The sequence below is a fragment of the Brassica napus genome, chromosome C9 (genome assembly GCF_020379485.1).
Source record: "Brassica napus cultivar Da-Ae chromosome C9, Da-Ae, whole genome shotgun sequence".
In the NCBI taxonomy this organism is placed as follows: Eukaryota; Viridiplantae; Streptophyta; class Magnoliopsida; order Brassicales; family Brassicaceae; genus Brassica; species Brassica napus.
In genome coordinates, this window is record NC_063452.1 from 41,458,685 (window position 1) to 41,473,430 (window position 14,746).

Consider the following 14,746-nt stretch of genomic DNA (forward strand, 5'->3'; position numbering starts at 1 on the left):
AGGAAGGTCATCTGCGTAATGCAGTTGGTCAGAGGATAGATGCTCAGGGGGCTGCAATCCCTGAGTCTGATACTGATTCTACAGGAACTACTCTACCTGAAGATGAGGCTGCTCGACCCAGAAAATTGGCTGACTACAACCGTCCAGATCAGATCTACACCAACAGATTCGTCCTCCAACTATTCAGAGGGGGAATTTCGAGTTGAAGCCGCAGTACTACACACTCGTGGGACAGACACCCTATTATGGGTTATCTCACGAGCATCCTATGGATCATCTGGAGAGGTTCGAGGATCTTATATCTGCTAATAAAGTCGAGGGAGTCTCTGAAGACTACCTCCTATGCAAGCTCTTCAAGTACTCACTTGTTGGAGATGCTTCGCATTGGCTTAAGCAGTTACCACCAGGATCTCTTACATCCTAGAGCGACATCAAGAATGCATTCTTATGCAACTTCTTTGATGAAGCGCGTGCTGAAGAATTGAGGAGCAAGATTGCTACTTTCACTCAAGATCCTGCAGAGTCATTCAGAAGCTCCTGGATCAGATTCAAGTATTATCAGAGAGATTGTCCACACCATGGATTCAATGAAGTACAACTGCTCAGTACTTTCTACAGAGGCATCGCGGTGCAGTACCAGATGGCTCTTGATGCTTCCAGCAATGAGAACTTCAACACAAGGAATCCAGAGGAGGCTGTGAAAGTCAGTGAGAACTTAGTATCCAGCAGCAGCACCAAGAACACTGACTTTGAGAGGAAGAGATCTGCCACCATCCTTGGTTATGATCAGATGGATGAAGTGAAGGCAAAGCTGGACAGTGTTCACAAGCTTCTCAGGAAGCAGGTCTGCTTGGTTGAAGATGCAGAGGCTGTAGACATAGAGGGTAGAGCAGAGGAAGAAGAAGAGGTGAACTTCATTGGTGGAACTGGATTCCAAGGATCTGGAAACCAGGGTGGAAACAAAAACTCTTATGGAAATAGGGGTAATTTAAACCAGAGTTCGCAGCACCAGAAACCCTACAGCAACAATAGAGGTTATGAAAATTCCTACTACCAGAATCCACCACCACCTACTCAAGAGAGCAAGATTGAAGAGATGTTTGACAGAGTTCTTGAGGGACAGCAGCGCATGACGGTGGACTTCAATGGGAAGATTGATTATGTCTACACCAACCTGAACACAAAGTTTGAAACTTTAAGTACTCATGTGAAGAAGCTGGAGATGCAAGTTGTTCAGACAGGAGAAGTTGTTAAGAGGCAGGAAGCCTTAACAAGAGGGGTAGGAGATGATGTGATGAAACACCACATGAATGCCATCATAGGAGATGATTTCTTGCAAGTAGTAAAGCAAAAGAAGCTGTAAGAAGGAGATTTCAAAGTAGAAAGTTCGATGACCTTCGACGGATCGCACTGGTGTCGATCGACGCCGGACTTCAAACATCGATCGACGGATTTCAATCCAAATCGATCGACAAGCTCTCCAGAGCATCGATCGATGACACCTACGGAGTCAACCGCATCTTGCAATGCCGTGAGGATTCTGACTCACTTGGAGTTCGCAACACGACACCCACATCCGCCCAGCCCTGTTTACGTCAAAATTGATCGACATTCAGATACTCCCGTCAATCGACAACAAGAGACCACCATCGATCGACAACCTCCAGCGCCCATCGATCGACGAGCACTTCTTACGTACCGAGTGCAGATACCAAAGATAGATGTTGCTTGTCTAAATGCACTCAGGCCCAAACCCAAACCTTCAGATAACCCACCAGAAACCATCAGGATACCTTCAAATGATGCAGCAGATCCTGTGGAAGTTGATAGGGTTCCTATGGGAAGAACCCTGAGGAAAAGAAAGGAAAAAGTGGCGAAACATCTGAAGAGGGGAGCTAATGAAAAGGAAATGGAAAGTTTCCAAAACAGAGTTTTCAGGATTCCTTTAGAAAAGCCATTCGAGAAGACCTATTTTACCCACAGATTGTGGATGTTCTTCAGAGAAACAAGGGAGATTGAAGAAGACATTAGGAGAATGTTTTGTGAAGCTAGAGAAAAGATGAGGAAGAGGATTACACTGAAGAAGAAGAGTGATCCTGGGCAATTTGCAATACCATGTACGGTGAAGGGTATTGAGTTCCCACATGCTTTGTGCGACACAGGAGCATCAGACAGCATCCTACTTAGGGTTATGGCAGACCATCTGGGTCTGCAGGTGGAGCTTTCCAAGGAATTATTCAATTTCGTGGATTGTTCTCAGAGAAGCTCAAGAGGGATTGTGAGAGACCTAGAGGTGCAGATTGGTAATGCTCTAGTTCCAGTTGATTTACATGTCTTGGATATCAAGCTAAACTGGAACTCTTCTCTATTACTTGGGAGAGCTTTCTTGTCAACAGTAGGAGCAGTGTGCAACCTACAAACCAACCAGTTGTGCCTGACACTCATTGACCCTCATACCCACTACAACCCTATTCCAGTCAAGAAGCCACAGACGTCCTCCAGAAAAATTAATGATCCAGTAATCATTGCAGCATGCCACTGTGGAGCTGAGTACGAGACAGAATACTCAGCGTCGATCGAAACTCACACAGCAACATCGATCGACAGTGCCCACCAGAAATCGATCGACAGTGCCCACCAGAAATCGACCGACACACCAAGAGAAGAATCGGTCGACAGTAGTCCAGAAGATTGGGAGAACGACTACTACAACCCTACTATGGCAGCATACACCAGACACAACATGCATACGAAGGAGTATGATGAAGATTATGAGGAGGAACGAGCTACAGAGTACAGAGCCATTCTTGATGAGGAAGACAAACTTCTACATCATTCCTCTTGGAAGAGGAATGCACCATCGATCGACAGAACAATCTCGACATCGATCGATACTCAACCTCATTAGAGAAACCAAAAATGAGAATCGACCTACATCGCCTACTACCCATCGATCGACACTGGAGTCGACCGTGTACGAGAAGGAGACTACTCGATTGGCAATTTGGAAGATGATCACCATCATGAAAGTTATGCAGTAGAAACGGCAATTCACGAGCCAGGAGTAGATGAACTTCATGAAGGTTTCACATATGAGAAACTTCTCAACATGCAAAGACGTGATGAAGCAGATCAACATCAAGCAGAAGCTACTGGGGAAAGAACACGTTTCAGCCATTCTATCGACAGAGCTATCCGCCCATCGATTGACTAAAGGCATCCATCATCGATCGACATCCGTCCAAAACCAAAATCCACCGTAAGCGAAAATCCTAATTTTGATAACCAGTATCTAACACCAGACGAATTTGGTATTTTCAGGGACCCAGATGGTTGCGCAAGACCAATTGGTGTATATGCACTGAAAGTATCCAGAGAGGACATTGCAGACATTCTTCAGATGGCTAATGGAGCAGATAATCTCTTCATGCAACAACGCACCATCCCAACACATCAACAGAGGTTTACAAAAAGAGTTCTATGACACAGCTGGTGGCATAGACAATCACTTCAAGAAGAAGTATAGACCCCCTACTCAACCGTCGATCGACGTTAACGTCCCACCATTGATTGACAGACGTCTAGAATTCGGCAGAAGAGCCTTTGACCCTTTTGGAATCAGAAAATACTACTGGGAAGAGAAGGATGAGTATGGAGTCTACAGAGATGATCAAGGATGTGCAAGAGATGTGGATGGACACATCATCAATGTGTCCAAGGAGGATATCAGAAAGCTAATGGAAAGAGCTTCGAGAGATGAGCACAGCTACATATGTCTTCCAGAACATGCTAGCTCATTCACACAAACCAAGCTGGTACCAGAGATCTACACCAAGGATGAGATCAATGAGATGTTCTATGGAGTCTGTGGAGCCCAAGAAAAGAATGAAGGTGATTTCCAGATGAAGCTTGATGGTGTCTACTATCAACTGAATGATAGCATCAGTTGGTTGACTACATGCATGGAGGAGATGAGGCAAGACATAGCCAAAATTCAGCATTCGGCCGACAAACATCGACCAGCATCGATCGACAGACACCACTCAACATCGATCGATAACGACCCAAAGAACTCACATCCGATGAAGTCTCAACCAGATTTTCACACCAGAGCAGAGATTGATCAGTTGGTAGAAAAGATCTACAGAACTCTGGAAACTACATAAGAGAGGCTTGACAGGAGATGTGATGACATCTATTTTCCAATGGACCTTAGCGTGAATGCTTTGACTTCTCATATAGAAGCAATACAAAGGGAATTAGTGGAGATTCAGAGTTACATTTCCCGTCGACAAGAAGCATTCGCATCGATCAACAGACGCAACAACAAATCGACCGACATTCTTAGACAGACATCGGTCGACGACGCTACAAACCGAGGCCGGCTAGTACCAAAGGTGACATCAGATATGTCTGATACACATAACCAAGGAGAGGAGATCTCAGCTGACACTAACGCCAGACTCAGAAGACATCAGTTCAACCTTGAGAGTCTTAGAGATAGATTGCAGAAGATGGAAAACACAACTGCAACAATAAAGGAAAGATGTTGCAGAGGAGTTGAAGCTATGTGAGACTTCACTGGTACATGGTTCAACAAGCGCAGAGAAGAGATGGACACTTGTTTTCCAACAAGTTACAGCTTTCAACACTACTAACCAAATCACCTCCAAAGTCAAGCTAAATGACTATAACAAAGCGTTGAGTGGGATGCAACTCACTATTAGGTAATACTTAATTGGTTTTATTAATCTAGTATTTATGTTGGTTTTTATTTAATAAAAAAAAGAATGATCCGAGTAGACGATTGTCGTGAGTATCGACCGACGAAACACTGCCGACATCGATCGACAGAGAATCACCTGCCACGACCGATATCAACATCTTTACATCGGTCGACATCCATTCCGGTCTGGTATATCGTTCTAACTTGTTACATTTAGTCCTTATGATTTAGTTATCACCGTAACTCCGACTGAATATACACTTGGGACAGTGTCGTTTAAGTCTGGGGGGAGGTTACTGATAGTAGTTTATTTATGAGTCTTGTTAAAATGTTTTCAAAAAGTTTTTATTGAGTCAAGAAGGGGATAATGAACTCATTAGATTTTTGCTTGTTATCTAACCACTCTTTAGCACCCTTCTAAACTTATTACTGATTGCAGATAGTACTAAAGATACTAAAGTGGATCAACCTGTCAACTATTCACACTTGCTGAGATTGTATGAAGGAACCAAAGCTGACCTCCAACACTAAACTTGACACAACTGCTTGTCTTGGGGCTTGGTATACATGAGATCAGATTCTTCAAACAAGCCTAGAAGGTAAAGCCTTGTGTAGATAGATTTATCACCCTCTTTCTCTCTATTTTCGAAATGTAGATTTAAAATATATATATATCTATTAGAGAATTATTAGAAAAGGATTCGAACAAGATTTGGTGGCTACAACCATTAAGGCTTGCTTCACAAATAATCCTAAGATATAGGTCAAAAAGAAGTGAACATGATTTGGTGGCAACCACCATTAAGTCTTGATTCATGGAAGCCTAGCACTACAGGAAATGTGGGTATTAATAGCGTTGTAGCATAGCGTTTTTTGCTTCTCTGCTATTGTATATAAACACGGGCCTTTATAATAGCGTTTTTGAAATGTATAAGCTATCTTTGTAGTCGCGGGAAAATAAAATAATTCAGACGCGTTAATTTGGTAAGTGGAGGCGCCTTACCATTGCAAATCAAAAACTAAATGCTATCGTATATGAAAAAATATATTAAAAATAACTTAAGTATTAATCGAAACCGAGACTTCATTCTCTTCACTTCACTCTCTTCACATTCCTCAAAATCAAAACCGACTCATCGAAGTTCTTCAGAGTTCTCTCGAGTCGAAGCTTCAATTGGTATGAGTTTCGATTTGATTCTGAGTTTAGAATAGAGACTGGTTCTCTCGAGTCGAATCTCTTTGATTTTGGGTTTCTCTTTGATTCAAATCTCTTTTCACATGCATGTCCGCGTTAACACATGATTCGATTTTGATTGTGGGTTTCGATTAGGTTTTGAATATGATTGTGGGTTTCGATTAGGTTTTGAATATGATTGTGGGTTTCAGTTTGATTTTGAATATGATTGAAGGTTTCGATTTGATTTTGGGTTTAGATTTTTTGATCGAATGGCTTGATTTGATTTTGGATTTGTTTATCAGTTTCAGAAATGGCAAAGACAAGAGGACAAGTTGGTTCTCGTCGGAGTAAACGTAATCAAGGCTTGGAGGTAGTAGATCAAGAGGACAAGGCACCGCAACTAAAAGTGAAGAAAAGAACAGCAAAGAAAACGGCTTCCCCTAAAAAGAATTTAGTTTTAACGCCAACGAGAAGAAGTAGTAGAATCAAGAAAGTGGCTGCTGAAGATGATTACATAGAAGATGTAACACCATCTGACGATGATGAGGTAGAAGATGTTACACCTCCTAAGGATAATGAAGTACAAGATGTAACACCTGCTCAGGATGATGAAGTAGAAGATGTAACACCCGAAGATAAGGATGATCAGGCTGAGAAGTCAATGTCTGAAGAAGATAAAGACGATGAAGAGGATGTCAATGGGAAAGAGGATGAAGAAGATGGCGATGTCAATGGGAAAGAGAATGAAGAAGATGGAGATCTCAATGGGAAAGAGAATGAAGAAGAACCGGCCAATATGGAAGATGATGGAGTTCTTAATGAGAAAGGGAACGAAGAGGAAGCTTGCGAAGAAGAAGCTCGCGATATGGAAGAAGATGGCACTGCGCAAGATGATGAGATTCCTAGTACTGAAGGAGTTAAGCTAGCAGGGGAGGAAGTTTCAAAAAAAAAAAAAAGAGGACCTACAAAGTTGCGTAGAGTGGCTGAAAATCCCAATGATAAGATTATGGTCACATTCAATGACATTGGTGAGCATGTTGGACCTGGTTCAGTAACCCTATCGTCGTTTCTTGGTCCTCTTGTGAGGGAACATGTTCCGGTTACACTTGCCGATTGGAGAAAACTTGATGCAGCGACTAAAGCAACAATGTGGGAAGAAATTCAGGTTTGTATATATATTAGTATGTTTTGTTTAACCGCAAGATGAAATTATAAACATGTTTAACTTGATTATTGTGATGCAGGGGAGGTTTAACTTGCAAGAAGAGTGGCAGAAAGCTGTTATTTTCAAGCAGCTGGGAAATGTGTGGAGGGCTGGGAAGTCAAGGCTGGTGTCACAAGTACGTGTGGCGAAGACTGCAGCTGAGAGAATAGCTTTAAAACCGAGCAACATCCCATCCCTTCAACTGTGGAACACTTGGGTTAAGAGTAAGACTACCAAATCTTTCACAGTGAGTTATCTACAACTAAGTAAGTTTCATCCTTAAAGGTCATGTCTGATGGATATAATCAATGTCATATTTATATTGTAGGAAACGAGTAACAAGTACAGAGCGATGAGAAGAAATCAGATTCCTCACACCACCAGCCGCAAAGGAATGCTTCGTTTAGCTGATGATATGGTAAAAGAGTAGTCAAACATCTACATATTGTAGATCAGCTTGTTAGATTAAAATGGTAGTGAGATATGTTTGTTTTCATATAGAAAAAAAAGAGTAAAGACCCAAGTAAGGTGAGTAGATCCAAGGTTTGGATTGCGGGACACACTCATGCTGATGGCAGACCTGTGAAGCCCCAGTTTGCTGAGACTATTGTAAGCATTATGGAAGTTGTATATTGTGTATAGTTAATAGACTATGGCAATGAATGATTTTGTGTTTAAATGATTGTATCAGGAACAAATACAGTCACTTGACAGTCGGATGGACTCCACATCAGCTGCTGATAACATAAGGGAAGATGCTGTGAGCAAGGTTTTGGGAAAAGACAAACCTGGACGAGTAAGGGGCTTTGGTAGAGGGATTACAGCTAATAAGCTAGCATATCTGCAATTTAGAGACGCTAAGATTGCAGAAATGAAAAGTGAGATTGAAGAGTTAAAGGGGATGGTGCGAGAATTAGCTGAGAAGAAGGTAATCCTTTTCATTACCTTTGGTCAATTAGTTTTAAGACATTTACGATTTCCGTTGCCTTTTCTCAGAAAAGTAATGTTGATGCTGAAACATCTGAGAGTAGTGGTGGATTCAAAGAAGGAGTCAGAGTACAAATACTGGATTGGATTGAATCAGAGGATGTTGTTGTTGGTGAAGGAGAATTCTGCTCTGCTGAACCGAAGTACAAAATTGGTCGTATACCAATTGGTCCTAATGCAGTGGCTATCGTAGTTAAGTATGCACTAAGCGCATCAGCTTCACTCTGGAGGCCTACTACGGATGTGTTAACTCTTGATGAAGCTGTGGGATACAAGATATCTTGGCCAATGGATAAAGTGATTTTGGATAAGGATCCAAACTGTTCTGAAGATTTATCTATGGTAAATTTTCAAATCTTGTTTTCTTCTTACAACAATTGAGTCATCTCTAATCATTACTAAAATTTCTAATTTCAAATCTTGTTTTAGCAAAGCAAGGAAGGTGAATATCGAAGATGCAAGATATATGATTGGACCAATGATGAGGACGAGGTCATTGCTGAAGGTCTCGTGTGCTCTTCAAAATCCAAAGACATGGTTAACAACATACCTCTGGGTCCCAATGCTGTTAGTGTCGAAGTAGTGAAGGTGTTCAATGATCAAGCATATTTGTGGAGGCCAACCGCTGATATGTTCTTGATTGGTGATGCACTTAGCGAGAAAATAGCATGGCCAGTCCTAAAGGTTGAAGTCATGCCTACACCTGCTACAGAAGTAACACCAACTAAATGTGCAGGGAAGAAAATAGCATCACCTTCGAAGCCAGCCAAGAAAAAAGCAGTGGTATGTAATTGACATGAAGTTAAATTTTTTTATTTGCCTGATGATTGATGTTGCGTCCTTGATTGATGTTGGAACTTGCTTCTGTCATCTTGTTTGAGTTGTAGAGTCCAGGCAGCACTAGTTCGACCAGAAGTCCGAAGCAGAAGTGCACTCTCTTGGATTGCAACAACTCTGGACGTAAGGTAGCTGAAGGAAGGGTAGCTTCAACGGATCCGAATGAGTTGTGCCACTTTGTACCCCTAGGTCCAAATGCAAGCAAGGTGTGGATTGATGTGGCTAAGATCGGTGATGCAAAAGTCTGGAGGCCAAATTCAGAGATTGAATACATATCTGATGCAATGGGTTCGGTTGTGGCATGGCCAAATGACAAAATCAAGTTTGTCTAAAATTGTCGTCTGAAACATTTTTCAAGTTGGTTCTCATCGGCTATGTATTTCTAGTGTGTGATCGAATGTTTAGGTACTTTTTTACTCGGTTGAAATCATGTATGATATTATGTAACAGTTAGCAGACAAAAAAACAAAAATTATGTGTTATATTATGATATAAGGTTATGTGTGAAAATGTTTAGCTTGTACAAACCTATACCCTATACCCTAATTTACTTGATTTCACAATTAAAATCCTATACCCTAAAGTGAAATCCCTAAACCCTAAAGTACAAACCTATACCCTATACCCTAATTGTACTTGATTTCACAATTTTGTTCATTCTTAAAAGGATATTGTAATCTTAATTTCACAAAACTGATTAGTTATAAATTTTATAAACACTCATTTGTTCAAACCCTATACCCTAAAGCCTTTGTACATACAAATAAGTAGTAGTGTTTATGAACATATGAGCTAGATTGATCAATCTTATAAAAGCTCACATAAAAAATTTATATTCATACAATTTTTTTTTTGTAAAATTGGAAAACTGAATATTTGATTTTTAAGATTTAATTTAATTTTTTTTTGCTTCAAAATCATATTTATATATTAATTTCCAGATTTCAAACGAAATTAATACCTTGAGCCAATAAGGAGTAACCTCCAAGATTGCAGACGTGGCAAACCATATGCCGATGGATGTGTCTTCCCAACTTCAATCTTAGCCATTCTTTTTATTTTTTGAGCCAATGAGGAGCAACTACTAAGATTGCACTCGGATTAATCATAGACCGTCCGATTTCTCTCCAAATCTTTGATCACAACCGTTCATTTTTTTCTGTCTCTGTTTGCACTCGGAAAATTTCAGAACACAACATCTCTCTTTCTGTCGAAACTCCTTTCTGTCTCGCGATCTAAAATCAAAAAAACCCTAAAGAAAGCACATGTATCTCTCGAGCTAAAATCAAACCAGCTGTTCCTGTATTCGCCGATTGAAAGTAAGCAAATGGATAAGTCGTGGATTTGGCTTCCAAGGTATAACCTAAAATCCCTCGATCTCATTTCTACTCGCCGATTGAAATAAAGCTAACTTCTTTTGTCTGATTCTTGTAGGAATAGCCACGAGTATTCAGAAGGAGCAACTAATTTTGTGAATTCGTCCGCAAAAAGATTGGGAAGTCTGTCTGAAATGCTATGCCCTTGTAGAGACTGCCGCAATCTGAGCCATCAGTCACTGGATAAAATTGTGGAGCATTTGGTGATTAGGGGTATGGATAAGAAGTATAAGAGTTCTCGTTGGAGTATTCATGGAGAAAAAAGAGATTCTGCAGAAGACAGTGTTCTTCAATATGAAACAGAGGCGTTTGATTTGTTTAAGACAATATTCTCCATGGACGAAGGTGGTCCAAACCCGACAACTGACAACGAAGACGATGAAGCACCAGAGGAAATTGAGTTTAAGAAAAAGCTCAGAGACGCTCAAACGCCATTATACTCGGATTGTCTCAAGCACACAAAGGTTTCAGCTATCATGGGACTTTACAGATTCAAGGTTAAAAGTGGTGTGTCGGAGAACTACTTTGATCAGCTGTTGGTTTTACTTGAGGATTTGCTACCTGAAGACAATGTTCTTCCCAAGAGTTTAGCTGCAATCAAAAAAATTCTGAAGATCTTTGGGTTCGGCTACGACAGTATTCATGCTTGCAAGAATGATTGCATATTGTATAGGAAGGAGTATGAGAACCTAGAAAGCTGTCCAAGATGCAAAGTTTCAAGATGGGAAATGGATAAGCACAGTAATGAGTTAAAGGTGGGGATTCCGGCAAAGGTCCTTAGATATTTTCCAATCAAGGACAGGTTTAGGAGGATGTTTAGATCACAAAGGATGGCTGAAGATCTGCGTTGGCACTATACCAATGCCACTGAAGATGGTACAATGCGGCACCCTGTTGATTCTATCTCTTGGGCACAAGTGAATGCTAAATGGCCAGACTTTGCTGCTGATCCACGGAATCTTCGACTTGGGATTTCTACAGATGGGATGAACCCTTTCTCCATGCAAAGCACCAATCACAGCACATGGCCAGTGTTGTTAGTGAACTATAACACGCCTCCAACCATGTGTATGAAGGCTGAGAATATAATGCTGACTTTGTTGATCCCTGGTCCTACTGCTCCTGGTAACAACATTGATGTTTACCTAGCACCACTGATAGACGATCTAAAGGATTTGTGGGCTGAGGGTATTGAAGTGTATGACTCATTTGCGAAGGAGAACTTTAATCTCAGAGCCTTGCTGCTTTGGAGTATCAGTGACTATCCAGCCTTAGGAACACTGTCTGGATGTAAAGTAAAGGGGAAACAAGCCTGCAATGTATGTGGAAAGGATACACCTGCAAGGTGGCTTAAGTTTAGCCGCAAGTTTGTCTACATGAGTAACAGAAGGAGACTACCGCCTGGCCATCGTTACAGATATAAAAAAGCTTGGTTTGACAACACTGTGGAGGAAGGGAATGCTAATAGGATACAAACAGGCGCTGAGATATATGAGACACTACAAGCTTTTACGAATGATTTTGGTAGACCTCTAGAGAAGGAAAAAAAAGGAAAAGACTAGAGTTGGAAGATGATGAGAGGTTACAAGAAGAAGAGTGTGAAGAATCAAATGAACTATGGCGGTGGAAGAAGAGATCAATATTCTTTGATCTACCTTACTGGAAGGTAAACTATAGTAACTGACCTATATTATCTGATTACTGGAAGAAGAGATCAATATGTCTAACAGTTTCTTGTTTAATGTGTTAGGAGTTGCCTGTTCGTCACAATATTGATGTTATGCACGTAGAAAAGAATGTGTCCGATGCTATATTGTCTCTGTTGATGCAAAGTGCGAAGTCAAAAGATGGGTTGAAAGCAAGAAAAGACTTAGAAGATATTGGAATCAGAAAGCACTTGCACACAGAGGTGAGGGGAAAGAAAACATACTTACCTCCTGCTGCCTACTGGTTATCGAAGAGAGAGAAGACCATTTTCTGCCAAAGGTTAGCTAAGTTTAGAGGCCCTGATGGTTATTGTGGTAATATTGCGAATAGTGTTTCAGTTAACCCTCCAAATATTGGTAGTTTAAAGTCGCATGATCATCATGTCTTAGTACAGAACTTGTTACCAGCTGCATTAAGAGGGTTGTTACATAGGGGTCCTAGGATAGCCATAAATAGATTATGCAGTTACTTCAACAGGTTGTGTCAGCGCATCATTGACCCAGAGAAACTTATATCCATGGAGACAGAGTTTGTGGAGACAATGTGTCAGCTGGAGCGCTTCTTCCCTCCAGCCCTTTTTGATATCATGTTTCACCTTCCACTACATTTATCAAGAGAGGCACGGTTGGGAGGACCAGTTCACTTCCGATGGATGTATCCCTTCGAAAGGTTTGATCAACATCTCTCTTCAATATATCCACTTCCCACAATGATGTTTGACTAATATTCATATTTCCTGAGTTATAGGTACATGAAAACACTAAAGGCTTTTGTTAAGAATTATGCAAGGCCAGAAGCATGTATGGCTGAGGCGTATTTAGCTGGAGAATGTGTTGCATTTTGTTTAGAGTTCCTTAAAGAATCAGTACCAGTTCAAGAAGCAGTTAATCGTAATGAAGATGTTGAGGCTGATAGAATGGTGGTTGAAGGCCGACCTCTGCAGAAGGGTATAGAGGTTACCCTGTCAGATAAAGATAGAGACATTGCACATCGATATGTGCTAATGAACATGGCATCTTTGGATCCCTTTCTTGAGTAAGTAATTCTCTATGTTTCTTCTACTTGTTTTACTCATAATTTCATTTTCATATACTGTTGTTTAATTTAAAATCAGGATGCATTTGGAAGAGTTGCAAGCTAAGGATGCTCGATTGGCTAAAAATGAAACTTTGTTATGGAAAAACCATACTGAACACTTTACAGAATGGCTTAAAAATAAGGTTACAAACTCCAAATTCTTTTCTTGATTATTATTGTAAATACTGGTTAGCTTGTTTGGTGATGACTAGTTAGCTTGTATCATGATGCCTGGTTTGTATCTTGAAGAACATGTCCATATTTTAGCGAATTGATGTCTGAGTAGCTTATAGCTTGATGAAACTGTCTGGATTTTTAGTATTTTTATGACTGGTTAGCTTGTAGATTGATGATTGGTTTCGTGGTACATATTATCATGTTTTGATTATAATTTAAGTACCTCGGCTTGATGATAATCCTCTGATTTCCTGCGGCAGATTCATTTAGACTCAAAAGATAGTCATTCTAAGGAGATAAGGTGGTTGGCATTTGGACCAAGAAATGTTGCTTTAGCACATAAAGGATTCATCATCAATGGCCAACGGTTTCATACTGATGCGGTCAAGCTGAAGACACAAAACAGTGGAGTAACTTATGAAGCCTTTAGCATGTGTAGATCAAGTGCAAGAGATATGAGACAGGTCGCGGATATGATTACATACTATGGAGTGATAAAGGAGATTTTGGTCATCGACTATCACATGTTCAAAGTGCCACTCTTTAGATGCAACTGGGCAAACACAGCGAATGGTGTGAAGGAAGAAGATGGCTTCACTCTTGTTAACCTTCATATGAACCAAGCAGCCTATTTGAAAGATCCATTCATTCTACCTTCTCAAGCGAAACAGGTTTTCTACTCTAGGGAGGATGATGCTTCAAATTGGTATGTTGTTATGAGAGCACCACCTAGAGGTTATCATGAGTTGGAAACAGAAGAGGATTTAGGTGGTGCTCCTTTACCTGTCCAAGAAGTTGATGATATGGGTGATGATATGGATGATGATAGTGTATATGTTAGGGATGATTGTGAAGGTTTATTAGTGGTAGATTGATGATATGTTGTATGCTTGTGTGATGGTTTGTATGAATGTGATAATGTTGTGTTATGGGATTTGAATAATTATATTGATTTTTGGAATTTTAATAATTTATATTGTTTTTATTTCATATTTTCGAATTAATTATTTAAAAATCAATTCAATAATTATTATTAATTAATTTTGGCATAATTATAAAACTAATTAATAACACGAAACATTTGCTATCTTTGCTACTAGGAAAAATCAAATTATTTGGTTCTAATAACATTTATTAAACGTTATTATAAATACTAACAATTACGAACACAAAAGCGCTATTGTTATACACTTAGTAATAGCACAGAGGAAAATCGCTATTAAAAGGGTTGGACTTTTTATAACGGGTGATGTCAGAGCGTCCAAGGAAACGCTATTAAACCAAAATGATAGCGCTTTTTGTCCGCTATTACTAACCACATTTCCTGTAGTGGCCTGTCCAATTTTGGTCAATGATCTTGCAAATATAAGCAGACTTTGACTAAGAGGGAAAATTAGTAGAGAGAGAGGATATGAACTAATGTTTACATGCAGGTCCGGATACTTGTTTGAAAATCCTTGCATCCTGTGATCGATACT

At 40.2% G+C, this 14,746-nt stretch overlaps 4 protein-coding genes across 4 annotated transcripts; all 4 read left to right on the plus strand.

Moving 5' to 3' along the window:
* Positions 1-5,316: 5,316 nt before the first annotated feature.
* Positions 5,317-7,607, plus strand: LOC111209986 (high mobility group nucleosome-binding domain-containing protein 5-like). Its single transcript, XM_048768675.1, has 3 exons — positions 5,317-7,068; positions 7,148-7,354; positions 7,436-7,607. Exons 1-3 carry the CDS (start codon positions 6,214-6,216, stop codon positions 7,535-7,537), a joined length of 1,164 nt encoding a protein of 387 aa, XP_048624632.1. The 5' UTR covers positions 5,317-6,213; the 3' UTR covers positions 7,538-7,607.
* A 216-nt stretch (positions 7,608-7,823) lies between these two features.
* On the plus strand, positions 7,824-9,446 carry LOC106356985. Its single transcript, XM_013796686.3, has 4 exons — positions 7,824-8,035; positions 8,104-8,436; positions 8,524-8,877; positions 8,982-9,446. Exons 1-4 carry the CDS (start codon positions 7,826-7,828, stop codon positions 9,261-9,263), a joined length of 1,179 nt encoding a protein of 392 aa, XP_013652140.3. The 5' UTR covers positions 7,824-7,825; the 3' UTR covers positions 9,264-9,446.
* An 812-nt stretch (positions 9,447-10,258) lies between these two features.
* On the plus strand, positions 10,259-13,053 carry LOC125592665. Its single transcript, XM_048768001.1, has 5 exons — positions 10,259-10,287; positions 10,366-11,752; positions 11,836-11,973; positions 12,058-12,683; positions 12,762-13,053. Exons 1-5 carry the CDS (start codon positions 10,259-10,261, stop codon positions 13,051-13,053), a joined length of 2,472 nt encoding a protein of 823 aa, XP_048623958.1.
* Positions 12,803-14,253, plus strand: LOC125592954. Its single transcript, XM_048768676.1, has 2 exons — positions 12,803-13,234; positions 13,529-14,253. Exons 1-2 carry the CDS (start codon positions 13,130-13,132, stop codon positions 14,141-14,143), a joined length of 720 nt encoding a protein of 239 aa, XP_048624633.1. The 5' UTR covers positions 12,803-13,129; the 3' UTR covers positions 14,144-14,253.
* The last annotated feature ends 493 nt before the right edge of the window (positions 14,254-14,746 follow it).